We start from the raw sequence: 12968 nt of genomic DNA, 5'->3' as shown, positions 1-12968 counted from the left end.
AGATATAATAGGCCAATTTGGATAGTACAACTCTCCCCAATTATGCACAAACTGAAGAGTCCAAACCTCCACAAAAAAATACCTTACTCGGGTTGTCAAACTCTCTAACCTAGATGATGATAGAATGATGTGAATAGATTGGTGTGTAGAGCCAATACAATAGAGGTTTATTTGTAGGCGCACTAATTAAACCTTCCATTATCGGCACACTCAATAAACAAGATACATCTAAAATAAAAAGATACACACCTAAATTCAACGTACACTCACATCTTTAAACTTCTGAATTTATGGAACACATCAACCAACAACTCAATTAAATAGATACATGTTTAACTTTAAATAAATAAATGGAGGTAACGTCCTCCTTTTTAAAAAAAAACTCAATTAAACAGGTACATGTTTAACTTTAACTTACATGTCCTTTTCAAGATGATATATAAAATTTGATAATATTAAAATAAACTAACATAGAGATTCATGGCAAATCTGCCCAAGGGCTACTATCTTCAGCTATATGAGAATAGTATTCCTTCACAAGCTGCCCAAACAAGGATCCCTCCTTTTGTATCAGCTTCATTGGTTCATCATACTCTACTAGTTTTCCTGTCAAAAGTTAAAAGAAATCAGATAACCCACTACATGATATCAATGGATTCATTGAAAAAATCTTCATGGTATATAGAACTCACCATCACTTATAGCGAGGACTTTTGTGCTGTCCATTACAGTTGGTATTCTGTGGGCTACTGTTATTACAGTGCAGCCTGCAAATTCTGCCCTAATGGTTTTCTGGAGAATGGCATCAGTCGCATTGTCGATCGATGCAGTGGCTTCATCAAGCACCAGTATGCGGCTTCTTCTCAACAATGCTCGTCCTAGACAGAAAAGTTGCCGCTGCCCCAGGCTCCAGTTTGTTCCATCTTGTACTACTGCAATCCAGATCATTAATTATTATTTTTCTGTCAAAAAAATTACACACTGCATACTTCATTTCTTACCCAGAGAGTCCAATCCTGCTTCTTTCTCTTGTATAGCCTCTATAAGCTGGCACTTTTTGAGGACCTTTAACATACATGGGAAACACATTTTAGTACCAAGTAATTCAAATATCTTCCTATTACACGTAATTTCACACAATGCATGTTACTAAAAATGATAAGATAGTCAGAACATTTACAGCCATTTAAATGTTGTACTGAGATACATCATGATTAATGTAAAAGTTGGTAAAAATATTTACCTCCCATATTTCTTGGTCAGTATGCTGGGATAAGGGGTCTACATTGTGTCTCACAGACCCACTAAAAAGATTAGGATCTTGAGGAATGACCCCAAATTTTGATCTCAGATCGTGAAGCCCTATCGTGGAAATGTTGAGACCATCTATTATTATTTTACCATTTGTTGGCTCCACCAGGCGAAACAAAGCACTTATGAGCGTTGTTTTACCACTACCAGTCCGACCAACGATACCGATCCTGTGCCCCCCTTCAATGATGCAACTTATCCCTTGAAGAACAAACGGTGCATTGGTCCGGTATCTTATCTGCTCAACAGCAATTTGGCAGCACATAAATCAGAACTACTCTTTAATTAAGTTGTCATAAGGGCACAATAATTGTTTACCTTCAAATCGCAGATCTCTACTTTACCAATAGATGGCCAATTCGGCTGGGGCCGGTTTTCTTCTAGTACTTCAGGAGCTTCACTGGGTATTTGCATGTACTGACTTAGTCTCTCGACCGAAACAATGAGATTTGCCATAACACACTGGTTTGTAACAGAATAAACTACAAACTCATTCACTGAAAGACCAAATGACAGTGCCATTCCAATAAATCCTGCCAACAAAGGTTAATAACATTTTGTTATTTGTAACTCTTATACTTCTGTTTTAATAAGTAAAGAATGAAGGAGGAAAAACATGAAGGGGGCAACACAGCAGGACTCGTCGATGAGGGAACAACAAAGGTTCGTCGATGAAGGTTCTGAAACTCGTCCACGAATAATTACCGAGAGTAGGAAATTTCATATTTCTGGCATCGTCGACGAGAATCTTCTATTCGTCGACGATGGTTCTTCTTGGTCTCGTTTGTTGGGCTTTTTGTGGAGTCTAGTTGTGTTTTAATTTGGATGCCGACCCGACCCCTATTTAATTAGAGATTTCTATCCTAAAGCTTAGTCCATGGAGCGAAGGCTTGGGTCGTAAGGGGGGCCCGGGGGCGTTGCCCCCGGGAAAATTTTGGAGCCCATTCGGAACAAAACCCTAGGCGCAACATATAAAAAGGATTGCTTTCGGGTGATTAGGGTTCGGGTGGTTGTACTTGCGAGAGAGCGAGAGGGAGAGCATTGTATCGCCGCACTCTCTGTGTTTTCTTCCTAATAATATTGAAATCCCTGCAACGCCGTGGACGTAGGCAAAATTGCCGAACCACGTAAATTTTGTCTTGTACGTGTGATTGATTTTTCTTTGGCGTTATTTTTCTCTATTTTGTTTCTCACAGGTTTCGGGAATTTGTTCTTTATTCCTAACATCGTCGACGAAGCCCCTGTGTTCATCAACGAAGGGCGCCTAGGCTGCAGCAGTTTTCTGAAATTTTGAATTTTTAAATGTTGAGTGGTTGGGCAAACGGGGGGAAACCTCTAAGAAACACTATATATGTCATTTGAGCATATTTTGAGAGTGAGAGTGATCATTATTGAAGTGTATTGTGTACATTGTGATTTTCATAGTGAAATTTGTGTGCCTTTTACTTCCATGGATATAGGCTTTGCCGAACCACGTAAATCTTTGTGTTGTTGTTTTTATTGGTTGTGTTATTTATTTCTTGTTGTTTATTCCGCTGTGCAATTTCATTATACGATCCATTTCACAACAAATCGGTATCAAAGCGATTGTTGTTATGACATCGGGATCGTCTTCTGCAAGATTTGACATTGTCAAATTTGATGGACCCGAAAATTTTGGTTTATAGTAGAGGAGAGTGAAAACCATTCTTGTGCAACAAGGAATGGCTAAGACTCTACTTGATACTTAACCGAAAGGAATGGATGAGGCAACATGGTTACATTTGAAAGCAAATGCAGCGTTGACAATACGCTTGTGTCCAGCAGACGAAGTTCTCTATCGGGTGATGGAGGAGGATTCTCCATGATTATCTGGTGAAAGTTAGAAAGTCGGTACATGTCTAAATCCCTCAATAACAAACTTTTTCTTAAGCAGTGTTTATATTGACTTAAGATGGTAGAAGGATCTAGTCTAGATCAACACATCAATGAGTTTAATCAAATCATAAGTGATCTTATGAGAGTTGATGTAAAGTTTAATGAGGATGATAGGGCTTTGATGCTGTTAAATTCTTTGCCCTCAACTCATACCTACGCAAATCTTGTGACCACTCTTACGTGGGGAAAATAAACACTTAATTTGGAAGAGGCAACAAGTGCTTTGTTAAATTTTCATCAAAGGTTGAAAATATGTGATGAAGGAGAAGGACTTGTGGTAAAGGGTAGTAATGAGTGAGGCAAAGGAAAGTTTAAAAATGGGTCTAATCAGAAATCCTGTAATCAATCCAAGAAGAAGAAGGGAATCCAGTGTTATAAATGCGGTAAAAAAAGGCATGTAAAACCGGAGTGTCCGGATTGGAAGAAAGGAAATGCTAATAAGCATGAGGGGATTTCTAAATCTGTGAATATTGTTCAAGAAGAGGATTCAACGGATGGTGATGTTCCATCAGTTTCAGTGGAGTCAGATAATCTAACGGACTCCTAGATACTTGACTCGGCATGTTCTTATCACATGACTCCAAACAAGGAGTGGTTCAGCACTTATAGGTTAGTAAATTCTGGATCAATTCTTATGGGTAATGATGCTTCTTGTAAGATCGTTGGCATAGGAAATGTAAAGATAAAAATGTTTGATAGTGTTGTCAGAACATTGTGTAATGTAGACATTTACCTGAGTTGAGAAAGAGTTTAATATCTTTTGACACTTTGGATTGTAATGGTTTTAATTACAAGTCTAAAGGTGTAGTCTTGACGGTATGGAAAGGTAATCTGACTGTAATGAAAGGGCAAAAATTGGATGGAAATATTTACACATTGCAGGGAACTACCATTGTAGGTGGAATTGCAACTGTGGATGCTAAATTAGATGAGACCATTTTGTGGCATATGCGTCTTAGGCATATAGGAGAACATGGCATGAGAGACCTACACAAGAGAAAATTGTTGAAAGGTTTGAAACGTGTTAGTTGGAATTTTGTAGGTTTTGTGTTCTTGGAAAACAGAACAAGGCAAAATTTAGATCAACTACTCACAAGACGAAAGAAATTCTTGACTATGTACATTCAAATGTTTAGGGCCCAGTTAGAGTTGTATCAAAGGGTGGACATGTGTATTATGTGAGTTTCATTGATGATTACTCACGAAACGTCTGGGTTTACTTCATGCGTCACAAATCTAGTACGTTTGCTAAGTTTAAGATTTGGAAGGCTAAAGTGGATAACCTGGCAGGGAGGAGAATCAAATACTTAAGGTCGGATAATGGGACCAAGTACGCTGATTCTTGGTTTATGGAGTTTTGTGCGAAGCAGGGCATCAAGAGACATTTTACAGTTCGTCGAACACCTCAGCAAAATGGTGTGGCAGAACAGATGAACCGGACTCTTGCTGATAGGGTTCGGTGTCTCAGATTGAATGTAGGGCTACCGAAGAACTTCTGGGTCGAGGCAGTTAGTATGACTTGTTTTATGGTCAACTGATCACCGAGGACATCACTAGCAAGTAAAGTGGCAGAAGAGGTTTAAACGGGAAATGCAGTAGACTGCTCTGAATTGAAGGTATTCAGGTGTCCAACCTATGTCAATGTTTCTAATGAGGAGAGGTCTAAGCTTAACCTGAAGTCTCGTCGTTGCATCTTCTTGGGATATCCAGAGGGTGTGAAGGGATATAAGCTATGGGACTCAGTGGTAAACAAGGTGGTGATCAGTAGAGATATAGTCTTTGATGAGAAGGCTATGGTGAAGCATACTTAAAAGTTTGATGAACAGAAATAAGAGCCAGAAAGCTGGGGCAATGATGAACATATCGTGCAAGAGGAGTTGGAAGGTCAGGGAAACGGAAATGGTCATGGTCCTGTGGTTGTAGGGAGCTCTAGTTTGGAAAGCCAGCATGTCGATGATATTTCGTTAAGGAGATCCAGAAGCACTATTCGGCCTCCGCCAAGGTATGGGCTTGAAGAGTTAGTGTCTTATGCTTTTCTTACTAGTTGCAACAATCCAACTACATTTCAAGAGGTAGTGCACAGCCAGAAGAAAGATAAATGGATGAGAGCAATGATTGAGGAAATGGAGTCACTACGTAAAAATCAAACTTGGTAGTTGGTGGAGCTTTCAAATGGAAAGAGACCGATTGGGTGCAAATGGGTGTACAAGAAGAAGGAGGTAATATCAGAAAAGGAAGGTGAAAAGTTCAAGGCAACCGGTGGCAAAAGGATACTCACAGAAGAAGAGGATAGATTATGATGAGATCTTTTTTCCAGTGGTTCGACATACTTCTATCAGAGTTGTGTTGGGGTTGGTAGCTCATTTCGATCTTCATTTGGAACAAATGAATGTGAAGACAACATTTCTTCACAGTGACTTAAAGGAACAAATTTATATGGTATAGCCAAAGGGATTCATTAAACTAGGAAAAGAAAATTTTGTTTGCAAGTTGAAGAAATCTCTTTATAGGCTGAAACTGTCTCCAAGGTAATGGTATAAACGGTTTGATTCATACATGATGAAGATTGGCTACAAACGGTGTGAGTATGACTGCTGCGTATATGTGAACAAACTTGACGATGACTTACTTATTTTCTTGTTATTGTATGTCGATGATATGTTGATAGCTGCAAGAGATTTAACTAAGGTGAATTAGTTAAAGGACCTTTTGTATAAGGAATTTGACATGAAGGATCTTGGTTCAGCCAAGAAAATATTTGGGATGAAGATTTTCTGAGACAGGATTGCAAGGAGATTATGGCTATCTCAAGGCGGTTATGTGCAGAAGGTGTTGAAGAGGTTTAGCATGACTGATGTAAGATTGGTGTGTACACCTCTAGCAAATCATTTCAAATTGTCTACTGCAGATTGCCCAAGTTCGGATGAGGAAATCAGGTACATGTCAAAGGTCCCCTATGCTAGTATTGTGGGGAGTTTAATGTATGCCATGGTATGTACGAGACCAGATTTAGCTTATGCAATGAGCGTGAGCAAGTTCCTCTCTAATCCAGGAAGGCAGCATTGGGAAGTTGTAAAATGGATACTCAGATACTTGCAGGGTACATCGGGATATGACATCATGTTCGGAAAGCTATAAGGTTGTCCTTTTAGTTATGGGGTTTGTTAATGCAAATTATGCTGGAGATATGGATGACAGAAGGTCTACAATGGAATATGTGTTTACCCTTGTAGGTGGACCGGTATGTTGGAGATCCATGGTACAATCTCTGGTAGCATTGTCCACGACTGAGGCGGAATATATGGCAGTTGCCGAAACTGCAAAAGAGGCCTTATGTCTTACTGGTTTAGTCAGAGAGCTGGGGTTACAGTAAGATGCTATGGTGCTGCATTATGATAGTTAGAGTGTCATTTACTTGTCAAAGAATTAGATATACCATGCTAGGACCAAGCACATTGATGTGAGGTTCCACAGGGTTCGAGAATTGATTGCTTCGGGTGAACTTGTATTGGAGAAAGTTCACACATCTGATAATGCAACAGATATTCTAATCAAATCAGTTACTTCGGAGAAGTTCAAGTATTGCTTCGACTTACTTCATGTCTCCAAGTGATAGAAGGGAGACATACCCAACCAAGCGTTTTTAAATTTAAAGTGAAGCAATTCATGTTTTTGAGATTCTCCTAAGGGGCATATAATCGCAAAGGTGAAGATTGTTATTTGTGGCTCTTATACTTTTGTTTTGATAAGCAAAGAAGGAAGGAGGAAAAACATGAAGGGGACAACACAACAGGACTCGTCAACGAAGGGCCTATGCTCGTCAACGAGGGAACAACAGAGGTTCGTCGACGAAGGCTCTGAAGCTCGTCGACGAATAATTATCAAGAGTAGGAAATTTCAGACTTCTAGCATCGTCGACGAGAACCCTATATTCGTCGATGAAGGTTCATCTTGGTCTCGTCAACGAAGCCCCTGTGTTCATCGACGAGGGGCACCTAGGTTGCAGCAATTTTCTGAAATTTTGAATTTTTGAACATTGGATGGTTGGATAAACGGGGGGAAACCTCCGAGGAAACTCTATATATGTCACCTGGGCATATTTTGAGAGTGAGAGTGATCATTATTGAAGTGTATTGTGTACATTGTGATTTTCATTTGTGATTTTTATAGTAAAATTTGTGTGTCTTTTGCTTTCGTGGATGTAAGCTTTACCGAACGACGTAAATTTTTGTGGTATTGTTCTTATTGGTTGTGTTGTTTATTTTTTGTTATTTATTCCACTATGCAATTTCATTATACGATCCATTTCACAACACCTTTTACTGATTAGTTTGCCAGCCACAAGTTCGGTGATTAGTTTGCCAGCCACAAGTTCAAGCAGATGCACATAGATTAATGAGAGCTAAATAACATTACGAAAACTAACCAGAGCTTGAATATCCATGGCCAAGCAACGTGATAAGGAGTGCAGAGGTGGAAAGAACAATTGCACATAGGACTTCTAGGCGTCCAATCAACCACTCAGTTGCTGTAAAACTGTGGAAGAATGGGCTTGCATTTGTGTCTATGAGGTCAAGATTCTTAGCAAAGAACCGTTCTTCCTGCCCAAAAGCCCGTATTGTGACAACCCCAGCAATGGATTCAGCTAGATGGCTTGTAACTAGAGATGTTGTTGTGCCATTGATCCGATTCAACTCCTTAGCAGAAGCAAAATAGTACTTCTATTTGACATAAAACCACCAGAATCACTTGTTTAGAAAACAAATTAAAAAGAAAAAAGAAAAAAGAAAAAAAACTCGTCATTTCTTGACTTTGTTTGGTTGGATGGAGAACATTTTTCGTTTTCTGGATTGTATCAAACAAAGGAGAGTAGGCAAACCACGTTCCAAGAAAAAACATTTCCCTCCCAACCAAACACAACTGAGTTCGAGCACAATTATGTGTATTGCCTGCAATAGCATGACCAGATACAGCATTGGTATGATGACAAACAAGGCTTGCCAAGTAAGAGCAGCCAGCACTACGAAGTTGGAGCATGAAGTCATAGTTGTCCCAACTGCTGCAGTTAATTGGAGTGGCAGATCAAGATCAATGATACTAAAATCAGAAGATACCTGCACAAAAGTATAGAACTATGTATGAGTTCTCCAAAGTAGAATTTGAAGTTGAGCTTTTGTTACTTCATTTGCTCTTACCCGACTAAGTAACCTTCCCAAAGGTGTTGAGTCGTAGAAGGACATCGGTGCCCGGAAAAGAGAGGTCATCAATGTAGAGAAGAAATATTTTGATGCCTCAAGACCTAGAAGAACTGCAAGATAAGACCTTACTAGCAAGAAGAAAGACACACCAAGCCCAATCACCGAATACACTATAACTAGTTTTGATTGGCTCATGCTTTTGTCCTGGATGTGTTTAGCCATCCACAAGCTTTGTAGTATCTGCCCTACCAAAAACATAAAATGGGCTGAGTATGTCAAGAAGAAGTATAAGAGACCCTTTCTCTGATTCAGGTACTGTATGTACGGTTTCAGACCAGCATCCCCCATCTCTCTTTCTTCCTTCTTAATGAACTGATCCTCTGGTGATGCATTTGACTGTTCTCCCCCAGTATATATTTTCTTGATCTCTTCATTATAAGTGTTTGATGTTTTAGAAGAAGCATATTCAGCACATTTCTTGGAGTCAATAGTATCATTGTGTGCATTAACAAGGTCTTGAAATTCTTTACAAGTGGCCAACAAATGATCATAAGTAGTTGCCTGTAGGATTTCTCCCTCAGAAAGGAGCTGCAACAAATAAAAAATTTTGATTATTTTCTTTGAAAGTAACCAATGACAATGCTTTGAAAATTTTTTTGCGGCTCCCATTTAATAACAAGTGATTCTGTTGTGTTTCTGATAAGTTCTTGGTCAGGTAATGAGAGTATGAAACCACAGGCGTTAATATTACAAGTAAAATGAGATGATGTTAGCATGAATCTTCACAGATTATGTTTAACAATAAAGACTCCACCATTTGATTAATTAAATTATAATACATTTCCAAATTAACTCGTTAACAACAAAAAAAAAAAAAAAAAAAAAGAAATTTTGGATTGACAACTAACCAGAACCCGATCAAATGCAGGAAGGAAATCAACTTGGTGAGTCACAAGCAAGACCGTCTTCCTAGAGAGCGCTTCCATTACATATTCCTGCATGATACCGATGTAAATTAGTTTCTGCTCCGAGAAAGCATAGTATCAACATTACACATAGACGTGAGAGTTTCATTTATGCATACTTTGAAGAGGCTTGTGGCAGTCTGTGCATCAAGGGCACTAAATGGATCGTCCAAGATATAAATGTCTGCATCCTGATACAGTGCTCGAGCGAGTTGGAGACGCTGCTTCTGCCCACCGCTCAAATTGACACCTCTTTCTCCTATTTGGGTGGAATCACCAAATGGAAACATTTCAAGATCCTTTACCAAGGCACACTTTTCAAGCACTTCATTGTATCTACGATGATCCATGGTTGACCCAAACAGAATATTTTCTTGTACAGTTCCTGTTTGGATCCATGCAGTTTGAGCAACATAAGCTATCTTTCCACAGACATGAACCTGAATGAGGAAAAAAAGAACACATTACTCGATACGTTTAGTGCTGCTTATGTTAGGGATCTAGGAACAATAATTACACATACAAGCAAAATAATTACACAAAATAAGAACACCAGATTTACGTGGTTCGATCTAATCTGATCTACATCCATGGGGCACACCAAATATACTATAATCTGGGAAAAAAACAAGAGGAGGTAACACACACTCAACTCAACTCTTCTTACACTTTTCTCTCTCTCACCTTCAGCACTCTCACACTCCTCGCTCACTCACTTCACTTGCACACTTCACACAATACAAATGTTCTTATTTATAGATACATGAGATAGATATAGAAGGAAATGAGTTATTGCATTCTAATGGATAATGAGCACATGATTTTTAATGGATTATTTGAGCACGTGATAATTATGTTTTTTGATGAAATGAATTTGGCACGCTCATTCTCCTCCGCTACAGCTCATCCTCTTCAAGGCGTTTCCATTTTCTTCGTTTCCATATTTTCTCCATTTCCATTTCAGCTTAACAGCTTATATACAAAGGAATCAGTAAAGATATGACACAAATAGCTTTCTAAGACAAATATGTAATAATAACTTACCATGCCTTTGATGCAAGGAAGCTCTCCAAGAATTGCCGCAACAAGGGTTGATTTACCGGAGCCAACCTCTCCACAAATAGCAACTTTTTCACTAGGCTTAACCTCCAAATTTATGTTTTTCAGAGTGGGCCTCAAACAATCAGCATCCCATGAAAGATCTGCAGAACTGATAAAGATGGAGTGTACGATCTCCTTCCTGATCATCGTTTGTCTAATATGCCCACTTTGTATCTCAGGAGCTTCAAGGAACTTAACAATCCTATCTAGTGAAACCATTGCCTCAATGAAGACTTGAATAACATCAGGAACTAATCTGATAGGCTCCTGAGCAATTCGTAAAGTTGCAAAGAGGGTAAAAACACGGCTGGCAGTAATAGAAATCCCAAGGTAATAGCAAGCTACAAGAGTAACAATCGATACTAGAATTGGAGCTGTCCAAAACAGAACAATATAGTACCCTTTCTGTTGTTGAAGAGCGGAAAGCCATTTGTATTCCTCTTCTCTTAGCTTTTCCAAGACATTCTTGAATTGTGTTTCCCAGGCATGCAGCTTTAAAACCTTCATACTAACAAAAACCTCTGACGTGGCCTTCAGCCTCTCCTTCTGTGCTGCCATGAACATCGATTGATATTTATGTTGAGCTTTGGCCAGTGGGAAATTTCCTATTACGGTCAATATCATGACAAGCACAGCTGCCATAGTTGCAAGCCCAACACTATAGTAGATAATGATCAGTGCAATGAAAATCTGAAGGCTTGTTGACCATGTCTTGTGAAACCAATATGGAAATTCAGCTATTCTGTAGGCATCTACAGTTAAGTAGTTCACTACATCACCTGCAGAATGTCTCGTGTTCGTTGCATTTGACAGTCTTAGTTGCTTCTGATAAATAGCTGCACAGAGTGAAGACCTTACTCGCAGCCCAATCAATCTACTGATAAAGAACCAATGTCTCCCTGCTGCTGATTCAATGCATTTCAAAAGGAAGAGTCCTCCAGCCAGTGCATAAACCTCATGCTTGAAGACTTCCTTCCCTTCAGCAACCTCAATGAAGGCCTTTAGAAACAGTGGACCCAAAGAGATGGTAACTACCTTGACAAGTGCAAAGAACCCAGAAAGTAATATAGGTTTCCAGTAGCAATGTACAATAGTTCTAAAAATTGAAGGAGGTTCAGATGAGCTTTTCTGTTTCAGTTCATTTGATTGCCTCAGGAACAAGGAGTAACAGGTTTTGGCTTGATCGTCCAGCCGCAACAGCGGTATGTCTTTGTCCTCAAGGATCTTTTCATTTCCCTTCTTCATTAATTGATTTAACCAACCAAATGTCATCTTACTAAGCAGCCCTGCTCTGGCAAAAGGAGTCACAGAGTCATCCTCTTTGGCTTCCATTTCAGCAGTAGCGCTGGCTTCCTCGCCTAGCAGAGTTGCATAAAGACCATCATTTAATTCTATATAGTGTCTTTGTCCCCGGAAAACAAAGGAAACTAGTAGAATTGCTCCTGGAAAAGAGAATATATCTACCACGGTCTCCGGTGATGCAGCTTTGTCCACAATAACCTTCCACAGAGAAGCACCGCACAGAATTCCACTGATCAAGAAGGCCAGCATTGAACAAAGCTTCATTGTGGAGTGTGGCGGTGGTTGCCTTCTGAGGCTTACAGTTAAAATAAGCAGCAACCATGTGAACCCATGGAATAGCAACACCACCCATGCGTTCAAAGGTAATGCAGTTTTCTCTTTAACAAGCTTATTTCCCAAAACCCAGCACCCCAAGACCAGGTAGACTAATCCCAAACCACCATTAAAAATGGCAGAGGATATTCCTAATGGTAGAAACCTTTGGTAATCTTGAGAAATCTGCTTCTTCTCGAAGCACGATCCACGAAATAAGATGAAGGACAAAATCAAAAAGAGAAGGATATCCAGTGAAATGACCAAAGGATGAACACCATCTACACAAATAGAACTGAAATTCATTGCAACTTGGTTTGTACTGCCCCAGTTTCTACAAAATGCAGCCCACATCACCTCCATCATATTCAAATCTGCAAAGATTGGCAAGAAATCAACTCTCACTAAGAAGTAACCAAAATTAAATTGTTCAAACAAATATAAAGCACTAATTTGACGGATTGGCCCATCAGTTATAATTTTGAAGATGGATTTGTAATAGATAATGGTCTGATAATAGGAGTAAACAGACTAAGTTGACTACCATTAGCTCCCACTGTTTACTGAGTTCTTGAGTGGCTCTCTGCAAACTGCAAACTTGAAAATCTTGGTGGGCAGGATCAACTGGACTAGCCAGTGTTCACTTCTTCAGAGTATATATATATATATATATATATATATAATCAAAGAAAAATAAGTGTAATTAAAATAAAATACTATTAATATATCTAAAATGTAACTAGAAAATTATATTACAAGTTTAAAAAAAAATTAAAAATTAAAAGTTTTCTTCTGTATTTAGTAAAGCGCGTGTTTGATCTTTTGAATATTTTAAATTTAAAATAAAATTTTATTATTATAT

The 12968-nt window shown here is 38.9% G+C and overlaps 1 protein-coding gene across 1 annotated transcript; it reads right to left on the bottom strand.

The window, feature by feature from the left end:
• Positions 1 to 254: 254 nt before the first annotated feature.
• Positions 255 to 12748, bottom strand: LOC131158433 (ABC transporter C family member 10-like). The gene is made up of 12 exons (XM_058113304.1): positions 12651 to 12748; positions 10436 to 12480; positions 9511 to 9831; positions 9335 to 9421; positions 8424 to 9014; positions 8178 to 8342; positions 7655 to 7949; positions 1630 to 1844; positions 1244 to 1549; positions 1002 to 1065; positions 693 to 932; positions 255 to 606 (listed from the first exon to the last, which is right to left on the bottom strand). The coding sequence occupies exons 2-12, from the start codon at positions 12470 to 12472 to the stop codon at positions 479 to 481; spliced, it is 4449 nt and encodes a 1482-aa protein (XP_057969287.1). The 5' UTR covers positions 12473 to 12480; positions 12651 to 12748; the 3' UTR covers positions 255 to 478.
• Between the last annotated feature and the right edge of the window lie 220 nt (positions 12749 to 12968).

Source organism: Malania oleifera, chromosome 6 (assembly GCF_029873635.1).
Source record: "Malania oleifera isolate guangnan ecotype guangnan chromosome 6, ASM2987363v1, whole genome shotgun sequence".
NCBI classification, from domain to species: Eukaryota; Viridiplantae; Streptophyta; class Magnoliopsida; order Santalales; family Ximeniaceae; genus Malania; species Malania oleifera.
The sequence above is the reverse complement of the archived record's forward strand: the minus strand, read 5'-3'. Positions and strand labels throughout refer to the sequence as shown.

Bases quoted from the DNA above. Each gene is read 5' to 3' on its own strand.
- LOC131158433 (XM_058113304.1), bottom strand. From the start codon at position 12,472: ATGATGGAGGTGATGTGGGCTGCATTTTGTAGAAACTGGGGCAGTACA. The intron at 9,422-9,510 runs GTATGCATAAAT...GGTATCATGCAG, and splicing joins CTGCCACAAGCCTCTTCAAA to GAATATGTAATGGAAGCGCT. The intron at 1,845-7,654 runs GTTAGTTTTCGT...CTTTGTTGGCAG, and splicing joins CCATGGATATTCAAGCTCTG to GATTTATTGGAATGGCACTG.